Source organism: Protopterus annectens, chromosome 7.part1 (genome assembly GCF_019279795.1).
Source record: "Protopterus annectens isolate FY-2018-M chromosome 7.part1, PAN1.0, whole genome shotgun sequence".
NCBI classification, from domain to species: domain Eukaryota; kingdom Metazoa; phylum Chordata; order Ceratodontiformes; family Protopteridae; genus Protopterus; species Protopterus annectens.
Window position 1 is genome coordinate 541,485,949 of NC_056740.1, and position 23,622 is coordinate 541,509,570.

At 45.4% G+C, this 23,622-nt stretch overlaps 1 protein-coding gene across 4 annotated transcripts in view; it reads left to right on the forward strand.

Annotated features, from left to right (window-relative positions):
* The window catches only part of TCF12 (transcription factor 12), a 1,980,472-nt gene that overhangs the window by 1,627,749 nt on the left and 329,101 nt on the right, over positions 1-23,622 (forward strand). For all 4 annotated transcript variants that reach the window (XM_044078972.1, XM_044078971.1, XM_044078973.1 and 1 more), the window contains one exon: positions 3,528-3,633. In XM_044078972.1, coding sequence (XP_043934907.1) covers positions 3,528-3,633 — 106 coding nt within the window. The remainder of the gene's footprint in view (positions 1-3,527; positions 3,634-23,622) is intronic.

Below are 23,622 nucleotides of genomic sequence, written 5' to 3' on the forward strand. Positions count from 1 at the left end.
CTAAATACAGAGCTGGCTTTGCCACTGCAGTGCTGCAGGGCCTTGTAGCCACCCCAAATCCTCTATGTAGAACCAGCCACCCTACCTCAGCTTTGGGATTCAACCCAAGTGTAATGACTGCAGCAGTGAAACACGAACATAGTACAGTTTTGTACCCAATATAAATGTAGATGTTCGAGTGTATTCACTGCTGCAGTTCAGGTTACCCTCCCTCCATCCCTTCTTTCTTAGCTGGGGCTTATCTATACCTTTCTACCCTATACTCCCTATGTGGTGTATTTGCTGGTAACTGAAGGTTTTGGTTTTACTTTTTATGTATGTTTTATTAGCAATATGTATTGCCTACCTATTTGGGGGCACCTGACATCTGGGCAAGAAAAACTGAAGAAAATGGTGTAGGCTGCATCTTGTATACCCCTGGCGCACTGACGTCAGGAAAGAAGCGACAGCAACTGACGCCGGACCAAGACTTTGGAACTCTGGCCGACTGCGGGACCGCCTGACGGCAGGATAACCCAAGTGTAATGACTGCAGCAGTGAATACACTCTAACACCTACATTTATGGTAGGTACAAAACTGTACTTTCTGAACACACATTCACCAAGCATTACCCTTTACCTGTCTTTTCTAAATCCAGAGCTGGATTTGCTGCAGCAGTCTTACAAGGCCTGCTAGCCAGCCCTACTATTACTTGACTGCTTCCACCCTTCCTCAGCTTTGGGATTCAAACCAAGTGTGATGACTGCAACAGCAAAACACAAAGAACATAGTACAGTTGTGTACACTTACCATAAATGTAGTAGTTCAAGTGTGTTCACTGTTGCAGTCCTGGTTACCCTCCCTCCAGCCCCTTGACTCTTCTATGCTTTCTACCTATCCTCTTTTTGGCTATATCTTATGGCTATGGTATTTACTTTTCCACACTATGTAATTGCTTCCTATTTTGGGGGCTCCTGACAGCTGGGGCAAGGAAAACTGATGTAATGGCGTCAACTGCATGTTTTATACCCCTGATGACCTGACATCATGGAAGAGGCGACAGCATCCGACGCAAAAATCCCAAGAATCTGGTATTCGGGCAGACTGAGGGCTACCTGCAAGCAGATAACCCAAGTGTGATGACTGCAACAGTGAATACACTCTAACATCTACATTTATGGTAAGTGTACACAACTGTACTTTTGGTAATGTTGTTGTTACAGGCCTGGGTCCTATGCTGTCCAGTACCATTTTGCCAGTGCACTGCCCCTGTGCAGAGTTTTTAATTCTGCAGAAGCATTTATGAAGACAGTAAAGAGCGAGTCAACTGATAAGTGCTTACTGGGAGTGCACAGTTTGAGATTCAGTCATATAAATGTTTCCTGTTTAAGGTGTCTGTCACGTAAATATATCATTTTACACCTAACTGCTTGTGTGTGTGTGTCTGGCTGCAAGCTCTTACTGCTCTTGTTGATAATGCACTGCATAAATGTTTTGTTCGTCTGCACTCTGTATATATTTTTTTTTGTTCACATTACTTAAAGGTAATTTGAGTGTGGGTCCTGGCGGTAATTATTTGCAGTTTGTTTTCTTTCCAGTATACTGATTACTGGTTTTAAGGACGAATGTCTTACACTTGTTACAATAAATTTCAAAATTCAGTCTGTAGTTTGTCCAGTAACCTACTTGGCACTTGCCTTGTTTCAAGGTGCTTGTCAGAGTTCATGCTGAAACTGTGTGTAGTTGTTGCAGGGCTACATGGTTCTCCTGCATCTTTCTTATGCTTCAAGTATTTTCTTCTCTGTTTCTGTAATGAATTTGGTTCATCCCACCTGACATACATTTTAATCCTTGCACCTTAACCCCCCCCAAGCACACAGTGTTGGTCTTTATTTGTTAGGTAGCTGCCTGAGCTTGGGGAATGTGTGTGTGTGTGTCTCTCTCTCTCTCTCTCTCTCTGTCTCTGTGTCTCTCTCTTTCTCTCGCTGTCTCTGTCGCTGTCTTTGTCTCTCTCTCTCTCTCTCTCTGTCTCTGTCTCTCTCTGTCTCTCTCTCTCTCTCGCTGTCTCTCTCTCTCTGTCTCTCTCTCTCGCTGTCTCTCTCTCTCTCTCTCTGTCTGTCTCTCTCTCTCGCTGTCTCTCTCTCTCTCTCTCGCTGTCTCTCTCTCTTGCTGTCTGTCTCTCTCTCTCTCGCTGTCTGTCTCTCTCTCTCGCTGTCTGTCTCTCTCTCTCGCTGTCTGTCTCTCTCTCTCGCTGTCTGTCTCTCTCTCTCTCGCTGTCTGTCTCTCTCTCTCTCGCTGTCTGTCTCTCTCTCTCTCGCTGTCTGTCTCTCTCTCTCGCTGTCTGTCTCTCTCTCGCTGGCTGTCTGTCTCTCTCTCTCGCTGTCTCTCTCTCTCTCTCTCTCTCTCGCTGTCTTTCTCTCTCTCTCGCTGTCTGTCTCTCTCTCTCGCTGTCTCTCTCTCTCTCTCTCGCTGTCTGTCTCTCTCTTTCTCGCTGTCTGTCTCTCTCTCTGTCTGTCTCTCTCTCTCTCTCGCTGTCTGTCTCTCTCTCTCTCGCTGTCTGTCTCTCTCTCTCTCGCTGTCTGTCTCTCTCTCTCTCGCTGTCTGTCTCTCTCTCGCTGTCTGTCTGTCTCTCTCTCTCGCTGTCTGTCTCTCTCTCTCTGGCTGTCTGTCTCTCTCTCTCTCGCTGTCTGTCTCTCTCTCTCTCGCTGTCTGTCTCTCTCTCTCTCTGTCTGTCTCTCTCTCTCTCTCGCTGTCTGTCTCTCTCTCTCTCTCGCTGTCTGTCTCTCTCTCTCGCTGTCTCATATTTTGTCAGCTAAACAGATGTCAACTAAAGGTAGATCCACACAAGTGTGTGTGTATACATATGGTGAGAGAAGGGACAAACTCCATGCTTAAATTGACAACATTCTTAAGCTGTTGAGATGGGACACATCCCATTCTCTTTCTAGATATGTGGGACTATGTAGATCTTTTAAGAGATTTTATTTTAGAGAAAACTCCTTTTGATAAGGGGAGGCAATTTATTTGTCAGCAGTCTTGGAAGCTCATGAATTGCATTGGCAGTTACTGTTGAATGCTACAAGTCCCCCAAGGTTAAATGAAAAAACTAGTATTACTAGTATTGTAAATTTAAAGAGCTGGACTGTAAATTGATATTTTATGCTCGTAATGTGATTTTACTGTACATTATTTTATGTATTTGCTGCATACACCCAAATGCACTTTGAGCCAATTTTTTAATACTTAATAAATCTGTCTTAGTTGTATGTCTTGAATTGATGTGTTGGGTTTTTAAATGTGTGACATGATGATTTTACATCACTTTAAGTTCTGTGTGATTATAAAGTTTTTCTATTACACTTGATGTCCTCTGGCTTATCTTCGTCATTTCGGTGAATTTTTTTTGTAACTTATTTTTTTCAGTGTTTGTGGATTTTTTTAAAGTCATATGTTTGTGTATTTGAATATTCTGTTTTTTTAGTAGTCAGATTTAACGATGCACAGGTTTTTGATTTTTGGCAGTAACCTGTGTTTTCTTGTGTTTTAGGTATATGCACCTTCTCCAAGTCCAGATGACTTTAACAGAGACTCTCCCAATTATTCCTCTCCAAAACCACCAAGTAGTATGTTTGCTAGCACTTTTTTTATGCAAGGTGAGTGGCTGTTGAAACTTCAGTTATTGAAATGTGCAAATCTTTCAGTCGCTGCTGTTAATATCTAAAATATATCCTTTTCAGTCAGGAAGCATCCCTGGCGGTGAGCATAACATCAAGTGACTATAAAGTAGGAAGGGAAAAAAGTTGCTAGCAGGGCCTGTTTAAAATGATTTGAAGTGAAAGCTGGTCCTTTTAGTTTTTATTTCCTTTTGACCGTAGTATGAGGTACAGCTGACCACACTGCATCATTAGTACCGATTTCTGTTTAAAGCCCCTCACCATCTATGAGTGGATTTTGCCAGTATGCTTTTTAGGTTGCACTGAGGAAACACTGAAACATTGGGAAGGGGAGGGAGAACAGTACACATTGTAGAGATGAGCACTTTTTGCATTTCTGTGTACTTCGTTAATTTGTGTTCTGACTTAATCTGTATGCTACGGCAACTCAACTTGCATTTAGAGCTTTCCAGACAGTTGTATTTATATGGAACTGTTTCTTTCGATTATCTTTCCTTGAGTCCTAATTTTCCAGGCATGAAAAGGTTTCGTTATTGCCAAACCTTCTTTATATAGTGTTTCTAAAAAAAAACTGCCTTGCATATTGTCTATATTTATATACCTTTTGCAACATCTCTCATAATTTTGACATGTTCATAGGTACTAGGCTGTTGATCTGTGAGGATCGTAAAAAGCCTAGAATTACATTTCAGTAAAATAAGAAAAAATGCCCTGCCCTTTCCATTGTGTTATTCTGAGGTCATCATTGCCTCTGTGCACTTTTCTGGGCTGTTGCCCTTGCAGTCCTTGTTTTTCTTCTTTGTAATACGTTAAGTGTTATGGTTCCTGTGTTTTGGCATTGTAATGTGTAAGTATTCGAGTTGCCCTTGCAGTAACCATGTTTCTGTATTATAGTGTGGTCAGTGTTGGGTTGCCCTTGCAGTCACCATGTTTCTGCATTATAGTGCATTAGTATTTGGATTAACATAGTCGATGATTCCATGGTATGTGGGCTTGGGAGTTCGGTCAGTAGACTTCATTGTTCTGAATGAACCCTTACACATACACTGTCGCAGGTGAGAATGGAGAGATGAATGTGTTTTTCACTTGGCTTAGGCAAAGTGATATCTGTTGAACATTTTTTATGTGCTGAACATGATCAGAACTTTTGCTGCTCTTAAAAGAAACTAAACAAAAGTTAATATAAGAATTGAGAAGTTGAAAGTTCTTGACTGGATATAGACAGTAAGGTACAAGCAGTGAAAATGTTTCCAGCCCCTGTAGTATTATATGCTGGTCAGGCATATTTCTATCAACCAGAGGAAATTATTCATCATGTTACACTGCTGCAGTCATTACACTTGGTTATCCTGCCGTCAGGCGGTCCCGCAGTCAGCCAGAGTTCCAAAGTCTTGGTCCGGCATCTGTTGCTGTTGCTTCTTCCCTGACGTCAGTGCGCCAGGGGTATATAAGATGCATCCAACACCATTTTCTCCAGTCTGTCTTGCCGCGCGGTGCCCGAAGCAGAAACAGTTCGCAAGTGCCGGTCAGCCGACTCCTGAGATTTTCGAAGTCGAATTTCAGATCCGAAGTCATCAATAAAGCTAAGTACCCCGTTGGGGAAACTTTTTTCTTGCCTCAGACCAATGTCAGAAAAAGTTAATAATTGTATTTCTTGTGGGAAGCAAATACCTCATAAGGACTTCCACTCTTACTTTATTCCATGCCTAGGCCCTGATCACGACGTCACTAGTTGTCGGTTTTGTGCTAGATTTAACGAACCCCCTACAAAAAGACGTTTTGATTTTGCTTTGCACTACTTTGGCCGAAGGTTCAATTATACTATGCAAAGACAAGGATAAAGACATGCATCCGAGGTCCAAAACCGAAGACGAAACCTCTTCTAGGCCAGTCGCCGGTTCTCAGTGAGGTGCTTTCGCAGCCCCTGACACCCACTACCTCAGAGCCACAGGCCGCCTCCGACTCCCACATGGAGACAACTAGGCCTCTGGAAACTCAAGGTATTTGGCCTACGGAAACTAATCCCTCAGATGGGTCCGGAGCCGCTGAGCAGGTATCTGCTTCTGAGGGTGTTTTCAGACCTTCACAACTTACCATTAAAGCAACACAAAGAAGCAAGTATAGCATTCTCCTGGACAGTCCTCCATGTCTAAGAAACAGATGCTTAAAATGGCCGAAGACCTCATTACTCTAATCAGGGGATGTTATGTGATCCTATCTCGCCTACATTCTGTACTGATGGGCTCGGAGCCGATCCCTCTGCTCCGACTCTGCACGCTATGCTATAGAGCGAGGCCTCTTATTGGCTGAGCTATTTCTTATCCCAGGATGCACCACCACTAATCCCCCAGATCTCGTTTGCCGCTTACAAGCTTAGACGTGGTCTTAACTTGGCTGGGCTAAGTACTTTATTTAGGCTTTTCCTGTCAGGAATTTGCTTGTTTTGAACCCAAAAGCTGTTTTAACAGCTATTGTTGAGATCTCCCTCGGAACCGATAATTATAGAATCCATTCGGAGCCGGTCCCCTAGTCCTATGGAGCCGATGGAGAAATCGGTTCGGACCCGATCGATATCGTCCAGATCCTCCAAGATGTCTGATTCGGACATCGACAGGGTGCTCCTAAGACTCTTCCAGTCTCCGGTGTTCCAAAAGCTAGTTTCGGCTCCAGCTCATTCGGCTTCGGAGCCGATGGTCCACCTTGCTACTATGGTTCCTCCTCCAACAGCCTCGGCACGTTGGAGCCGGTGCTGGTGGAACCGGTGGTGGTTTTAGGGTCGGGCCCGACCCTTACTCCAACTCCGGCTCTTGAGTCGGAGTTCGGTACACGGACTTCTTCCGTCGGCCCCGGCGGGGATGCTTCGGGATTGATGTTTTCGGTCCCAAGTCTTCTCTCGGTGTGTCGGCTGCGGGAGTGCCGTCTACCGTCGTGGCCACGGAGATGGGACCCTCCCAGGATTCTGGTGGTCCCGCCTTCAGGGCTATGAGGAGTGCGTTAGCCAAATCATCTTTGGCTACCTCCACGGTCTCCCCAGCTCCTTCCCTGCATACTGAGACTGGGTCTTTGGCAGTCCCCCTGTCCTTAGACAGCGGAGCCCTGGGGTCTGAGGTTACCCCCACTGGGGTTTTCCCCCCTCCTGGAGGTCCTTCTGAAGCTTCTTCGGAAGAACCCCCCAGGAAAAGATCATGCAAGAGGAAGCACGTTGACTCCCCTGATGAGTCTGTTACATCAGACGCTGATCTCGATGATGCAGAAGGGTCCCCTAAGTCGTCCTCGGATGATGTCTCCTTTGCAGACATCCTGGAAGCCCTTAAACAACGAGGCGGCTGGCAGTCCAAACCCCCTTCTGCTGATGAGTCGGTGTTCCTTAAGGCCTTCGGGGCTCAGCCCTCCGCCTCCTGGGTGTCTCCGCCCTTCGAGCTCTTGGATTTGATCTGTCGAAGGGCGTGGGAACACCCAGACTCTGTGGAACCGGTGCCTGCTCGTCCTAATAAGTTCCTCTCGGCACCCCCTGAAAAAGAGTTTCTAACTAAAGGTGTGGCTGTAGATGCTTTGGTGGTGGCATCTGCTACCCAGCAAGATGTAGCAGAGGCTTCGACGTCCGTCCATCCTCCTAATAAGGAGTCTAGGAGCATGGATCGCACGCACGAAGCGCACCCTAAGTTCAGCGGCCTTTACATTAAGGTCTTTGAACTACCTTACGCACTTTACCAGATTTCAGAGGGATCTGATTAAAGAACTTTCCGATACCCTCTTGGGTAACCTGCCTGAGGAGCTGGCCCAGACGGTTGGCTCTCAGCTGGCTACATTGTCGTCCATTTCAAACTCGTCCATGAGGCTCATTTCTTATGCGGCCGAAGGGGAGAGTAGAGCGGCAGGTACAGGCATTGCTCTACGGAGACAAGCCTGGCTCCGCCTGTGTCATTTCGCGGAGGCCTTTAAGTCTTCCTTTGCCGACACCCCCTTTGATGGGTCCTCCCTGTTTGGACCCAAGGTAAAGGACACACTGACCCACTGCGAACAGGAGGGTAAGACTCTGACTGCCGTAGGGGCACGATTTTCCACTCCCTTTCGGCCTTATCCCAAGGCTAAAAGAGGAGGGAAAATGTGGTTCCGTAGATCTCAGAAGCCTTACCCCTCAGCAGGATGATCCCCCTTCCAGAGGCAGGGGAGGGGGAAATTCTTCCGGAAGACGCCGTCCCAGAGGCGGCAGAGGCCCTCGCAACACTGGAGACCGTGAGTCCTTTCTTGGCTCTTCAGCCTTTCACAGTCCCTGAGGGATTGCCCGACTGTGCAGCTCTGGAGCCAGTTGGGGGTCATTTTTTGAGGCACTTAAAAGCCTGGGAAGGTATCACTCAGGACCGATGGGTGCTTCGAATTATCGCCGGAGGTTACACCATCCCTTTCTCTCACTATCCACCTCAGTCCAAAAAAATCCTGGACCCGCCACCCAGTCAACGGGAAACTGCAGCCTCAGAAGTTTCAAAGCTGCTGCAAAAAGGAGTCATCCAACGGTCCCGCAGACCAGATCGGATTAGGGACTTACTCAAGATTCTTTTTGGTGCCAAAAAAGACCGGGGACTTGAGACCCATTTTGGATCTCAGCATTCTAAACCGTTCAGTCAAAAAGTCCAAGTTCCGAATGGTCACCCTACAAACCATTCTTCCATTGCTGGAGAAAGGTGTTTGGATGTGCTCCATAGATCTCAAGGACGCTTATTACCATATCATGGTACATCAAGCATCCAGGAGACATCTGCGCTTCAGCATAGGAGGCAGTCATTTTCAGTTCCGCGCGCTGCCCTTTGGTCTCACCACAGCCCCCAGGGTGTTCACCAAATGTTTGGCGGTCGTGACTGCTCACCTGAAAAGTCGAGGATTCCAGGTGTTTCCGTATCTAGACGACTGGCTCCTAACTGCCACCTCCAAGCATCTCCTATTGCGGAGCCTACAAGCCACTATATCACTGGGCAATTCCCTTGGAATCACCTTCAATTGGCCAAAGTCTGTGTTGCTGCCATCTCAACGCATAAGATTCATAGGGGTAGAGATAGACTCAAACCGAATGCGGGTCTATCTACCTACAGACAGAATACAAACTGTACAGACTCAAGTTCGAGCCTTACTTCCCAGGTCCAAAGCCCCAGCCAGAATGTTCCTGCAGCTATTGGGATCCATGTCCTCCACGGTTCTTCTAGTCCTCCTGGCAAGGTTGCACATGAGAATTCTCCAATGGCTTCTTTCAGCTCAGTGGTCCTTTCAGGAACTCCCTCTCAGTCACCTCATATGGATCACGGAAACCTGCAAACGGGACCTTCGCTGGTGGCTAGTGCCCTCCAATTTGGATCAGGGGCGACCCTTTGTTCCACCTCCTCCTGCGGCCACTTTGACCACGGACGCCTCCCAGATGGGGGGGGGGGGGGGGGCATTCCCTGGGCAGGTCAGTCCAAGGCAAATGGCACCCAGAAGAGACCCTACTTCATATCAACATCCTAGAAATGAGGGCGGTGCTTCTGTCCCTTCAAGCCCTTCACGATTACCTCTCTTAGGGCGTAATTTCCGTTCACTCAGACAACATGTCAGTTGTCTGGTACCTGAACAAACAGGGAGGGACCAGATCCTATCCTCTTTGCAGAGAGGCCATGAGAGTCTGGGAATGGGCAGTCTCGACCAAACGCTTTCTAGTGGCTACTCATATCCCGGGCAAGTCCAATGTGATAGCCGACAGACTGAGCAGAACCATCCTCTCTCCTCACGAATGGTCTCTGAACATGACAGTTGCAAATCAGATTTTCAGCAAATGGGGAGTTCCGTGTTGCGACCTCTTCGCGACTCCACTGAATGCGAAGTGCAAAAAATTCTTCTCCCTATCCCGGCTCCGGGGAAGGGCCCCATGGACGCACTAGCCCGTCCTTGGCCCCCCGGCTTGCTTTATGCCTTCCCCCCAGTTCCTCTCCTTCCCAGGGTGATCCAAAAGGCATCTCTCTTGGGGAGCAAAATGATCTTAGTTGCTCCTTACTGGCCTCGTCAAGTATGGTTTCCCTATCTTGAAATATGCTCTGGAAGGTCCATGGTTCCTGGATCAGATCCCAGACCTTTTGGTTCATCAGTCGGGACTATTCCACCAGTCCCTACACACCTTAAAATTGACGGCTTGGCTCCTCCTCTTCCGACTATAGTCAGGAGTCATACATTGGATCCAGAAGTTGTACACATCTTATCTTGGCCCACAAGTCTGCTACAAAGAAATTGTATTCTAGCAAATGGAAAAGATTTGCTATTTGGGCTCAACTCGGGCCTGGATCCCATCACTATTCCGTATCAGAAGTACTAAAGTTTTAACTTCTCTTTTCAATCAAGGCTCTTCAGTCTCTACCATCAAGGTTCAATTGGCAGCGATTTCCAATTTTCACGAATCTATAAACCCACCCTTAATGAGCAACAGATTGTGTAAGACCTTCTTGAAAGGTGCTGCGCTTTTAAGACCTCCGATTTCTCATCCTGCTCCTCCATGGGATCTCGATGTGGTGTTACGCCTTAACTTCCTCCCCTTCGAACCGGCAGCGACATGTGATCTAAAATTTCTATCATGGAAGACTGCTTTTCTGGTGGCGATTACTTCTGCCAGAAGAGTTTCAGAGCTTCAAGCTTTGTCTGTAAAACCTCCGTACTTGGTTTTTCACAAAGACAGAGTATCTCTCAGGCCAAATCCTTCCTTTGTCCCTAAAGTTTGTTCCAGTTTCTGCCTACAACAATCATTAGAACTTCCAGTTTTTTTTCCGAAATATTCTAACAAAGCGGAATTCATATTCCACACATTAGATGTCCACAGGCAGTTGCGTTTTATTTAGACAGGACCAAACAAACAAGGAAAACAGATCAGTTGTTTGTATCCTTTGCAGACAATAAATTGGGCAAAGCTGTCACAAAGGTCACTATTGCCAAATGGATCAGGGACTGTATTACGCAAGCGTATTCTTATTCTAACAAAGAGCTTACCACCTCTGTCAAAGCTCATTCTACAAGAGCTATGGCCACTTGCTTTGCATGTCATTCTGAGCTTGCCATTAGTGACATTTGTGCTGCGGCTACATGGTCTTCCCGCACACTTTCATTTCCGACTATAAATTGGATGTGGCATCTAGAGGACGAGCTTCATTTGGTTCCACAGTGCTCAGGAGTGTTTTCCAATGAGCCACCCAGGATTTAGGTGCTAGGGCGGCTGTACCATCAGTACGGAATGTAGGTGAGATAGGATCACATAACATCTTTTAGTTATGTACTTACCATAACTTTAGATGTTTGGGATCCATCTCGCCTCCATTCTAATAACCCACCCTCATTCCCCTTCCTTGGAGATCAGAGGATATCAGAAGGTCCGAATCCTGTTGTTTCATCTTGAAACATCTAACAATGTTATATAAACAAGTTGTGCATGTGTGCATGAATGCGGACAAACAAGATCTGGGGGATTAGTGGTGGTGCATCCTGGGATAAGAAATAGCTCAGCCAATAAGAGGCCTCGCTCTATAGCATAGCGTGCCGAGTCGGAGCCGAGGGATCGGCTCCGAGCCCATCAGTACAGAATGTAGGCGAGATGGATCCCAAACATCTAAAGTTATGGTAAGTACATAACTAAAAGTTCCCATCCCCCTCCTGAGAAAAGGCTTAGGGAGGATACAGACTGATTCCTCTGATCAGGTTTCCATTTCCTCTGATTCCTCTTCAGACCAGGAATACTCTCTACCCCCTATGAGGACTCTGATGATGAAGAATCTATCCCTTCAGCCTCTCCTCCGGAGGATTATTCTTTTGGGGAAACTTGTCCCTCTCTCTCACAAGTTTCTTTATATAAACCCTTCTGCTGATCCAGAAACTGTTTCCCAGGGTCCAAAAGGGGTTAAGGCTTCCATTGTAAAAAATCCAGTACCCTCTGACAGAGATTCCAGAGCTTTGGATAGATGGGGGAAGAAAGTTTACACTTCTGCAACTTTAGCAGTAAGGGCTTTAAATTGCCACTTTCACATGCTTAAGTACCAACAATATTTAATGGCTCAGTTAAAACAGAAAATGTTTGCAAGCTCAGAAGCTCCTGACTGTAAAGAAATGCAGGATTTATTGCATGCAGTTGAACAGGTGGGGAAACATACGCTGCAATGTGGTTTTGATTCTTTAGAGGCCTCTTGTAGATCCGCAGTTACAGGTTCTGTGATTCGAAGACATGCTTGGTTAAAAGAACAGAGTTTACCTAATCATGTTAAGGCAAAATTATTGGATGCTCCTTTACAGCATGATACCTTGTTTGGTGTTAAGGCAGAAGAGGTGTTAAAGAAAATGGAGGATAAGGCTAAATCTATGCAAACAGTCAAGGATTTCTTACAGGTACAGCCACCTCGATTTAGCAGAAATGGGCCAACAAAGAATTGGTCCCTTTCCAGTGTCAGACAGGCCACAGAGAGGCAGATACAGACGCCCAAGAGGCAGATCTCAACCCCAAGGTTCTAACAGACGACAGTGGGGCACCTCAATCCCAAAAGGAGGTGAGGCCAAGTCTCAACCTTACAGGAAACGGTCCCAATGACTTCCCCCTTAGTATGCCAAGCACTTCCCTTTAGGCAGCCCCCTTAGGGGGAAAACTAGCACTTTTTTCTCAAAACTGGCAAACAATCACCCAAGACAAATGGGTTCTGAATATTGTCTCAGGGTTACAGGTTCCACTTTCATACTTTTCCAAGGCTAAAAGGAATGCCAGACCTGCCACAGAATCAATGGGCAGAGGCACAAAAACAAATTACAGCCCTCATGGCCATGAGAGCTATTCAAAAAGTACCACAACAAGGACAAGGATTTTACTCAGGACTGTTCCTGGTCCCCAGAAAGGACAAGGCCTGGCGGCCCATACTAGACCCATCAGTTCTAAATACTTACCTGGATATTCCGAAATTCAAAATGTTGACATTACAGCAGCTTCTACCCATGCTGGGCAAGAAGGCTTGACTTGTTACTCTGGACCTCAAAGAGGCATACCTGCATGTCCCTATCAGACAAAGTTGCAGAAGATACCTCAGATTCAAAGCTGGTACAATGCGCTACCAATTCTCTGCACTGCCCTTTGGCTTATCTACTGTGCACAGGGTCTTTACAAAGTGCCTGGCACCAGTAATTACGTTTTGCAGACCAAAAAGAATTCAAATATATCCATACCTGGACAACTGCCTCATTCAAGCAGAGACAAAGGACATTCTTCTACATCATCTGGCGTTTGTAAAAAGGTTGCTAATTTTTCTAGGGTACACAGTAAACGAAAAGAAGTCAGAACTAGTGCCCTCACAACAGATTATATTCCTGGGTGCCAGCTTAAATACAACAGCCCTGATGGCTTATCTCACGCCAGACAAACAAATTCAGTTAACTCAATATTTTCAATTACTGGCAAAAAAGTCCCATCTCCCTGCAAGAAAAATTCTGCAGGCCCTGGGATTCATGGCATCCTGCATACTACTAATACCATATGCCAGACTGCATATGAGGAAATTACAATGGTACCTAAAATGTGTTTGGACTCAACACTCTCACAATTTAGAAGCAGTAATACCAATGATTCCCTGCCTACAACAGGAGTTTCGATGGTGGGCACAGGCATGTCACCTAAACAAGGGTCAGCCTTTTACCCTACCCACAGCCAGGCAGACTCTAACAACAGATGCTTCGGATTACGCCTGGGGAGCACACATGGCAGGAAAATGCATTCAGGGCAAGTGGACCACAGACCAGATGCATCTTCACATCAATTAAAAAGAGATGTTGGCTGTTCAAAATGCCCTAACAGCTTTCAAGGACCTTCTGCATCCAGGACAATTATTATTAAAGACAGACAACACCACAGTAATGTGGCACATAAACAAGCAAGGAGGCACTCATTCTTATCCCCTATGCAGGCAAGCCATGACCTTGTGGAACACAGGTCTAACATATCAAGTTCATCTGCAAGCACAATTCCTGCCAGGAAAGAAAAATACTCTGGCAGACGATCTAAGCAGAAATATGGACCCTCACGAATGGAAATTGAATCCACAAATCTTCAGTATGGTAATGCAAAATTGGGGATGCCCAGACATACATCTTTTTGCCTCCCCACTGAATTGCCAACTACAAAACTTCTGCACAAGGACTTATCACACACAAGCATGGAAAGTGGATGCTCTCTTGTTCAGCTGGAAAAGCCTAAAAGTTTATGCCTTCCCACCACTGCCTCTCCTTTCATAGGTACTCCTAAAAGCCAGACAAGAAAAATCACAGATGATCCTGATTGCTCCAGAATGGCCACGCAAGCACTTGTACCCTATCTTGAGGAACTTGGCTCAAGGCCCACCATGGATTTTGCCTCAAATTCTACACCTTCTGACTCAAAACAATCAGATCCTGCACAGTCAGCTCAAAACTCTAAACCTGGCTGCATGGCAGATTCATTAGTCAAACAGGCAACACCTCTCTCTAAATTTGTTATGGATGTCATTTTGGAGGCCAGGAGGCCTAGCACCAGGAAAGCTTACTCAGAAAAATGGAAGAGATTCTGCGGCTGGAACCAGGCTCAAAGCCTTGACCCTCTTATCCCAAACATTCCTCAGATTTTACAATACTTAACTGAGATGCTGGACAAAGGCCTGTCCTTCTCATCAATTAAGATCCACGTCTCTGCCATTTCAGCACATTACAACATGGATCCTCCTTTATTCTCTCATCCCTTGCTAAAGCAGTACGTCAGAGGGGCTAAAAACATAAGACTGCCCTGCAGAGCACCAACACCAACTTGGGACCTCAGTTTCATTTTGGAAAAACTGACCCTGCCACCTTTTGAGCCAGCCAATACAGCCGATCTAAAATTTTTATCATGGAAAACAGCTCTGCTTCTGGCAGTAACTTCAGCACGAAGAGTCTCAGAGCTACAGGCATTAATGGCAGTGGAACCTTGTATAATTTTTCATCAGGACAGGGTTTCTTTAAGGACAAACCCTACCTTTAGGCCAAAGGTGGTATCTAGTGTGGCTCTTAACCAAACCATCCATTTGCCAACTTTTTATCGAAACCCCCAGAATAAAGGGGAGAAACTTCTGCACTCTTTGAACATACACAGGCAGCTATGCTTCTACTTGGACAAAACAAAAGCTTTCAGGAAAACTGAGCAACTGTTTGTAGCATATGCTGCAGGATCACAGGGCAAGGCTATCACAAAGCAGACTATATCCAAATGGATAGGACACTGTATTCGCTACTGCTCACTGTATTCGCTACTGCTACACACAGCATGGAAAATCAGTCCCTAATAACATTAGGCCATATTCCACCAGGGCAACAGCCACTTCAACAGCCTTCCTCAGAGGAGTACCTACCAAGGAAATTTTGGAGGCTGCAACCGAGTTCAGTGCACACCTTTTACCAAGCATTACCACTTGCCTCTTTACTCTAAATCCAGAGCAGGATTTGCCACTGCAGTTCTACAGGGGCTCATAGCCAATCCTAACTCTTTATAAACCAGCCACCCAACCTTAGCTTTGGGATTCTACCCAAGTGTAATGACTGCAGCAGTGTAACACGATGAACTAGTACAGTTTTATACCTATCATAAATGTAGATGTTAGTGTTCACACTGCTGCAGTCCAGGTTACCCTCCCTCCATCCCCTCTGAACTAGCTGGATTTACCTATGCCTTTCTATCCTTTACAATCTTTGTGGTGTATTTGCTTGTATCTGAAGGTATTGTTTTTACTTTATATGTATATTTTTTAGTAGGAATATGTATTGCCTACCTACTTGAGGCCACCTGACATCTGGGGCAAGAAAAACTGAAGAAAATGGCATCGGATGCATCTTATATACCCCTGGCGCATTGACGTCAGGGAAGAAGTGACAGCAACCGATGCCGGACCAAGACTTTGGAACTCTGGCCGACTGCTGGACCGCCTGACGGCAGGATAACCAAGTGTAATGACTGCAGCAGTGTGAACACTCGAGCATCTACATTTATGGTAGGTACAAAACTGTACTTTGTGGAAAATAATCAGTAAAGAATTTAAGACATTTATTTGGGAGGAAAAGAGCAAGACTTGTGAGGGTAGGTTATTTCACTCCATAGAACAAGGTGGTCTAGGATTACCCGATTTGAAAGAATACTTTAGAATTACATAATTAAGACACATGTACATAACAAGGTAGTAAACTGCTACCACCTCAGATTAGCTGGCTAGGCCTTTCCAGTTAATGTCACTCTTTATGATTCTTCTTTTTTGAGCTTTTTCCCGGTTAGGGGTCGCTACAGCGGATCACCTGTCCGCTCATGATTGGCAGTAGTGTCGAGTTGCCAGCCCGAGCCAACCTTCCACTGAAGGCACATACACGCACACACTCACGTCTAGAGCCAATTTAGAGTATCCAGTGCACCTACAGCACTTTCACTCTTGATGAAAAGAAAAAAAAATGTATATATAAACACAGATTGGTAACATGTAGTACAGCAATCTGACCAGTTAGTGTAGATGCCAGAAGCTTGTCACCAAGTCGCAGTGACTGCCATCTTAGTTAGAGTAAATGCGCAACCAGTCAGTCGTATGTTTTTTTTAATAGTGAATGTGGAAAATATTCCCGAGTTAAACAGTACAGTTAAGTTGCACATAAAGAGAAATGTGAACTTGCATGAGTGACAAGCTTCTGTAAAAGTTGCAGACTCCAAATCTGACCTCCAAGCAGTGACAAGTGGAGTACCACAGGGTTCCGTCCTGAGACCACTCCTGTTTGGTATCTACTTCTCTGAAGTACAGGCTAACACAGAAGGCCTCTGGCTAACAAAGTTCGCAGATGACTGCAAACTAGGAGCCATAGTCAAGTCCCCAAATGATGTGGACATCCTACAGAAGGGCCTCGCTGAGACAGATGCCTGGTGTCAGAGCCATGGCCTCAAGCTTAATGCCAGAAAGTGCAGTGTCATCCACTTTGGTAAAACTCTGTACGCATAAACTACCACATAGGCAGCAATCTACTTAACACCGAATGTGTGATAAGAGACCTTGGGACCCAGGTGGACAGTAGTTTCTCCTTTGATAGTCACATCGCCACAGTAGTCAAGAAGTCCTTCAACGTGGCACATCTCATCCTAAAAGGGTTCTCATCCAGGAAAAAAGAGGTCATTGTTCCCCTCTACTTGACACTCATTAGACTCTTTATAGAGTACAACGCCCTTTTTGGAATGTACCTCACAAGATATCTGCAGCAGCTGGAAAGGCCACAGAAGTACTCACAGAGGATTACTGGCCTCAAACAAATGCCCTACACTGACTGCCTCAAAAAACTCCAGCTTTACTCCGTAGCATATCGCCTACTCTGAGGTGATCTCTGCCTAACATATGAAGCTGTGTCAAACTCAGAGCTGTTGGACATGCTACACCTAAAGAAATCCCAATTCCTCCGAGCTACACGCTCTAGGGACCTAAACCTTGTCACCACAATAAACAAGACATGCTGGAAGGATAGATTCCTGTCCCAGAGATTTCCCATACTCTAGAACAGGCTACCCATCTATGTCAAGCAAAGATGTTCATAGTGTTACACTGCTGCAGTCATTACACTTGGGTTATCCTGCCGTCAGACGGTTCCCCAGTTGGCCTGAGTTCCAAAGTCTTGGTCCTGCGTCGGTTGCTGTCGCCTCCTCCCTGACGTCAGTGTGCCGGGGTATATAAGATGCAGCTGATGCCATTTTCTTCTGTCTTTCTTGCCACGCGGAGCCCGAAGCAGAAGCAGTTCGCAAGTGCCGGTCGGCCGACTCCTGAGATTTGCATTCCGAATCCAGAACCGAAGTCTTCTACAAAGCTAAGTACCCCATTGGGGAAACTTTTTCTTGCCTCGGACCGATGTCAGTAAAAGTTAATAACTGTATTTCATGTGGGAAGCAAGTACTTCATAAGGATTTCCACTGCTATTGTATTCCATGCCTAGGCCCAGACCACAACGTCACTGGTTGTCGGTTTTGTGCTAGGTTTAACAAGTGCACTATTAAATGTTGGTTTGATTTTGCCCGACATTATTTTGGCAGAAAATTCAATTACACCATGCCGTCTGAACTCCCGACGACAGGATTACATAAAAAGCGCAAAGACAAGGACAGGCATCCGAGGCCCAAAACCGACGATGAGGCCTCTTCTAGGCCGGTCACCGGTTCTCCAGTTTTCAGCGAGGCGCCTATGCAGCCCCTGACGACCACTTCCACAGAACCACAGACCGCATCCGACTCCCACGTGGAGCTGGCTGGGCCTACAGATGCTACATGGTTTCAGCCTACCGAAACTAACCCATCTGAGGGAACCGAAGTAGCTGAGCAATCCACAGCCTCAGAGGGTGTCTTCAGACCTACCCAGTTAACCATTAAACCCTCTAAGTCTAAGGCCCCCTTAAAAGCAAAGAAGATGATTCAGCATTCTCCAGGACAGGCTTCCATACCTAAGAAACAAATGCTCAAAATGGCCGAAGACCTAATCACCCTGATCAGGGGGTCCCATCCCCCTCCTGATAAAAGGCCCAGACAGGATGCAGACTATGAATCTTCCGACCAGGTGTCCATTTCTTCAGATTCATCCTCAGACTTAGGATATTCCTTACCCCCTTATGAGGATTCTGACGCTGAGGAATTAATTCCATTAGCCTCTCCGCCTGAGGACTACTCCTTTGGGGGGACATTACATACCATGAGGGAGCATTTCCATTGGGAAGGCCAGGATTAAACAGAATCCAAGAAAAAGCTCTGAGACTTCCTTTTATTGCCTCAACACAGACCCCTTGCTATTCCGCCAGTGTTGGATATTGTGGATGATGTCTATACTGAATCCAGCTTAAACCCTGACTCCTTACCTCCAGCCCCTGTTAAACCCTATAGATATTACAGAGTCCCTGACTCTCACAAATTTCTCTATAAAAGCCCTGCTGCTGACCCTGAAACTATTTCTCTGGGACCCAAAGGGATTAAGTCCTCATCAGCAAAAAACCCAGTTCCCTCTGATAGAGATTCCAGAGCATTAGGCAGATGGGGAAAGAAAGTATATACGTCTGCAACCTTAGCAATGAGAGCCTTAAATTGCCAGTTTCACATGCTAAAATATCAGCAATTTTTGATGTCTAAGTTAAAACAAAAAATGCTTCCAGATTCAGATCCTCCTAATTTTAAAGAAATCCAGGATTTATTTCATGCAGCTGAACAAGTGGGAAAGCATACTTTGCAATGTGGTTTTGACTCTTTAGAGGCCTCCTGTAGAGCAGCAGTTACAGGCTCTGTCATTAGAAGCCATGCTTGGTTAAAAGAACATACGTTACTAGATCATGTTAAAGCAAAATTATTGGATGCACCTTTACAGCAGGATGTGTTATTTGGAGTTGAGGCAGAAGATGTATTAAAGAAAATGGAGGATAAGGCAAAATCTATGCAAACGGTAAAGGATTTCTTACAGGTTCAGCCACCAAGATTTAGCAGAAATTGGCCAACAAAGAATTGGTCCTTTCCAGCTACAGACAGACCTCAAAGAGGCAGATACAGACGTCCGAGAGGTAGAGGTCAACCACAAGGTCTTTACAGGCCTCGACAATGGGGTGCACCAGGCCAGAAAGATGGGGAAGACAGTCCCCAACTATATAAAAAGCAGCCTCAATGACTTCCCATTACAGCTGCCAAACAACTCTCTCTTGGCAGCCCCCTTGGGAGGAAAACTAGCACTTTTCTATCACAATTGGCATTGGATTACCAAAGACAAATGGGTTCTCAACATTGTATCTCAAGGTTACAGGTTCCACTTTCACACACTGCCAAGGTTAAAAGGAATGCCAAATCTGCCACCAAATCAATGGGCAGAGGCTCAAAAACAAATTACAGCACTCATGGAAATGAGAGCTATTCAAGAGGTACCACCACAAGAGCAAGGACAAGGATTTTATTCAAGACTCTTTCTGGTTCCCAGAAAGGACAAAGCCTGGAGACCCATTCTGGATCTTTCTTCTCTAAACACTTACCTGGATGCTCCAAAATTCAAAATGTTAACACTACAGCAGCTTCTTCCCATTCTGGGAAAGAAAGCTTGGCTCGTGACTTTGGACCTCAAGGAGGCATACCTGCATGTCCCTATCAGACAAAACTGCAGAAGATACCTCAGATTCATAGCAGGTTCAATGGATTATCAATTCTCTGCACTGCCCTTTGGCTTATCTACTACGCCCAGGGTCTTTACAAAGTGCCTGGCACCAGTAATTGCATTTTGCAGACAGAAAGGAATTCAAATTTATCTGTACCTGGACGACTGCCTGATTCAAGCAGAGAGCAAGGACAATCTTCTAGAACATCTGGCATTTGTAAAACAGTTAAGTTGCCTGGGGTACACAGTAAGCGAAAAGAAATCAAAACTAGTGCCCTCACAAGAAATAATATTCCTGGGTGCCAGCTTGAACACAACGGCCCAGATGGCTTATCTCACGCCAGACAAGCAAGGACAACTGACTCAATACTTTCAATTGATGGCAACAAGAACCCATCTCCCTGCAAGAAAAATTATGCAGGCCTTGGGTTACATGGCATCTTGCATACTACTAATTCCATATGCCAGACTACATATGAGGAAACTGCAATGGTACCTAAAGAGTGTATGGTCTCAGCACTGTCAAAGTTTGGAAACAGTTATACCACTAATTCCTTGCCTTCAACAGGAGTTTCGATGGTGGGCTCAAGCTTGTCACCTCAACAAGGGACAGCCTTTTACTCAACCCACAGCCAGGCAAACACTGACAACAGATGCATTGGATTACGCCTGGGGAGCACACATGGCAGGAAAATGTATTCAGGGCAAGTGGCCTGCAGAACAAAGGCATCTTCACATCAATCAAAAAGAGATGTTAGCTGTACAGAATGCCCTTATAGCTTTCAAGGACATGCTGCATCCAGGACAACTATTACTAAAAACAGACAACACCACAGTTATGTGATATATAAACAAGCAAGGGGGCACTCACTCCTACCCCCTCTGCAGACAAGCCATGACCTTGTGGAACACAGCTCTAAACTATCAAGTTCATCTTCAAGCACAATCCTGCCAGGAGAGAAAAACACACTGGCAGACGACTTAAGCAGAAACATCATGGATCCCCATGAATGGGAATTGAATCCACAAATATTCAGAGTGATAACACAAAAATGGTGGAGCCCGGACATAGATCTGTTTGCATCCCCAATGAACTACCAGCTACAGAAATTTTGCCCAAGGTGTTACCATCCACAAGCATGGAAAGTGGATGCCCTCTCATTCAACTGGAAAAACCTGCAAGTATACACTTTCCCTCCACTACCTCTCCTTCCAAAGGTTCTCATAAAAGCCAGGCAAGAAGAGCCAAAGATGATCCTGATTGCTTCAGACTGGCCATGCCAGCACTGGTACCCAATCTTAAAGAATTTAGCACAAGAACCACCCTGGATATTGCTTCAAATCCCACATCATCTGACTCAGCACAACAATCAGATACTTCAGTCAGCTAAAGACCTTAAACCTAGCTGCATGGAAAATTCCTTAGTCAAGCAAGCAATGCCTCTCTCCAAAGCTGTTATGGATGTCATTCTGGAGGCCAGAAGGCCTAGTACCAGGAAAGTCTATGTGGATAAATGGAAGAGATTCTGTGCCTGGAACCAGGCTCACAGCCTTGACCCTCTTGTCCCAAACATTCATCAGATTCTACAATATTTAACTGAGATGCTGGACAAAGGTCTCTCTTTTTCATCCATCAAGATCCACGCCTCTGCCATCTCTGCTCATTACAACACGGATCCTCCAATTTTCTCTAATCCGTTGCTAAAACAGTACCTGAGAGGGGCTAAAAACATAAGACTGCCCCGTAGAGCACCTACTCCAACTTGGGACCTCAACTTTGTTTTGGAAAAATTAACTTTACCTCCCTTTGAGCCAGCTAATGCAGCAGAATTAAAATATATTTCTTGGAAGACTGCTCTGCTCCTGGCAATAACATCAGCTCGAAGAGTTTCAGAATTACAGGCACCAATGGCAGTGGAACCTTTCCTCATTTTCCACCAGGACAGGGTGTCCTTAAGAACTTAACCCTACGTTTATGCCAAAGGTGGTTTCAAGTGTGGCTCTAAACCAAACTATTCACTTGCCAAATTTTTATCCAAAACCACAGAATAAAGAGGAGAGACTACTGCATTCTTTGGACATTCACAGGCGGTTACGCTTCTACTTGGACAAAACCAAAGCTTTCAGAAAATCTGAGCAATTACTGGTAGCACATGTTGCAGGAGCACAGGGAAAAGCCATTTCAAAACAGACTATTTCAAAATGGATAGGACATCGCTTATGTTTCTGCTACACACACCATGGGAAACCTATACCTAGCAGCATTAGACCTCACTCCACCAGGGCAGCAGCCACTTCAACTGCCTACCTCAGAGGAGTGCCTACTGAGGACATTTTGGAAGCAGCAGCATGGAGTTCTGTGCATACCTTCACCAAGCATTACCATCTGCCTTTATACTCTAAATCCAGCGCTGGCTTTGCCACTGCTGTGCTGCAGGGCCTCATAGCCACACCTAATGCCTTATAGAACCAGCCACCCTACCTCAGCTTTGGGATTCTACCCAAGTGTAATGACTGCAGCAGTGTAACACGATGAACATAATACAGTTTTGTACCTACCATAAATGTAGATGTTCAAGTGTATACACTGCTGCAGTCCAGGTTACCCTCTCCTTCCCCTCTTACTTGCTGGTACGTTCGTGTGTCTTCTACCCTTTACTTCCTATGGGGAGTATTTGCTGGTATCTGAAAGTTGGTTGCTTTTCTTATGTATGTTTTATTAGCAAGTTGAATTGCATACCTTTTGGGGGCACCTGACATTTGGGGCAAGAAAAACTGAAGAAAATGGGATCGGCTGCATCTTATATACCCCTGTCGCACTGACATCAGGGAGGAGGCGACAGCAACCAACGACGAACTAAGACTTTGGAACTCAGGCCGACTGGGGAACCGACTGACGGCAGGATAACCCCCAAGTGTAATGACTGCAGCAGTGTATACACTCGAACATCTACATGTATGGTAGGTACAAAACTGTACTTTCTTCATTAGCACTCTTCAAGAAAAATCTTCATGAGTGGATGGGAAATAGGAAATACACCCCTGGGATCACTTCTGTGTCTCTGCTTGACAGTAGTGGCACAGGAAAATAACTTTCTTGGGTGGCGTAAGCCAGGGAACCTTGTTGGCTAGGCTTACGTAGGCCCTTGGGCTGATAGGGCTAGTACCTACCTATGAAAGTAGTCCTTTTAAATGCGTAAAGTATATGGAAGAAAAACTAGACCTTTTCCTAGTTATCCTTGACTAAAAAGATTTATTGGGCCCTAAACTAAATTGGATACATTTTTCAGAACATTTCGGGCAGAAATAGTTTACAGGTTTATGCATCACATACCAGTGTGGCACCTTGAGACTCACTTTGTATTCTCTCCTTTCTGACTGTTCATTCTGCTATTTGGTTTGCATTTTTTCTATATAGAATGCACATGTGCAGTTAAGTAGACGTTTTCGTGGCGCTCTCCTTTCTAATTGTCCTATTATTGCCTTTAACTTCCTGGCCAATGGATAATCATAGATCTTGTAATCAGAAGGTAGAGCAACTACAATTCCTAGTTCACATCCCTGTCATACATTTCTCATCCTGAATATAACCGCTGTATTTCCAATCACAAGGTAATACTTAAGTTCATAGGTTCATGTTAGGCTATCTGCCCTAGGGTATTTATAAGCCTAGCCAGAGTGTATTTGGCTTTCGCCGCCCATTTTAAATTATTAATTTTGCTATGCCCTTTTTCAAGGTTAGTATACTGTGCCTCTGTCTAACAGTGACACAGAAGTGATACCCAGGGTAAACCTACGATCTCCC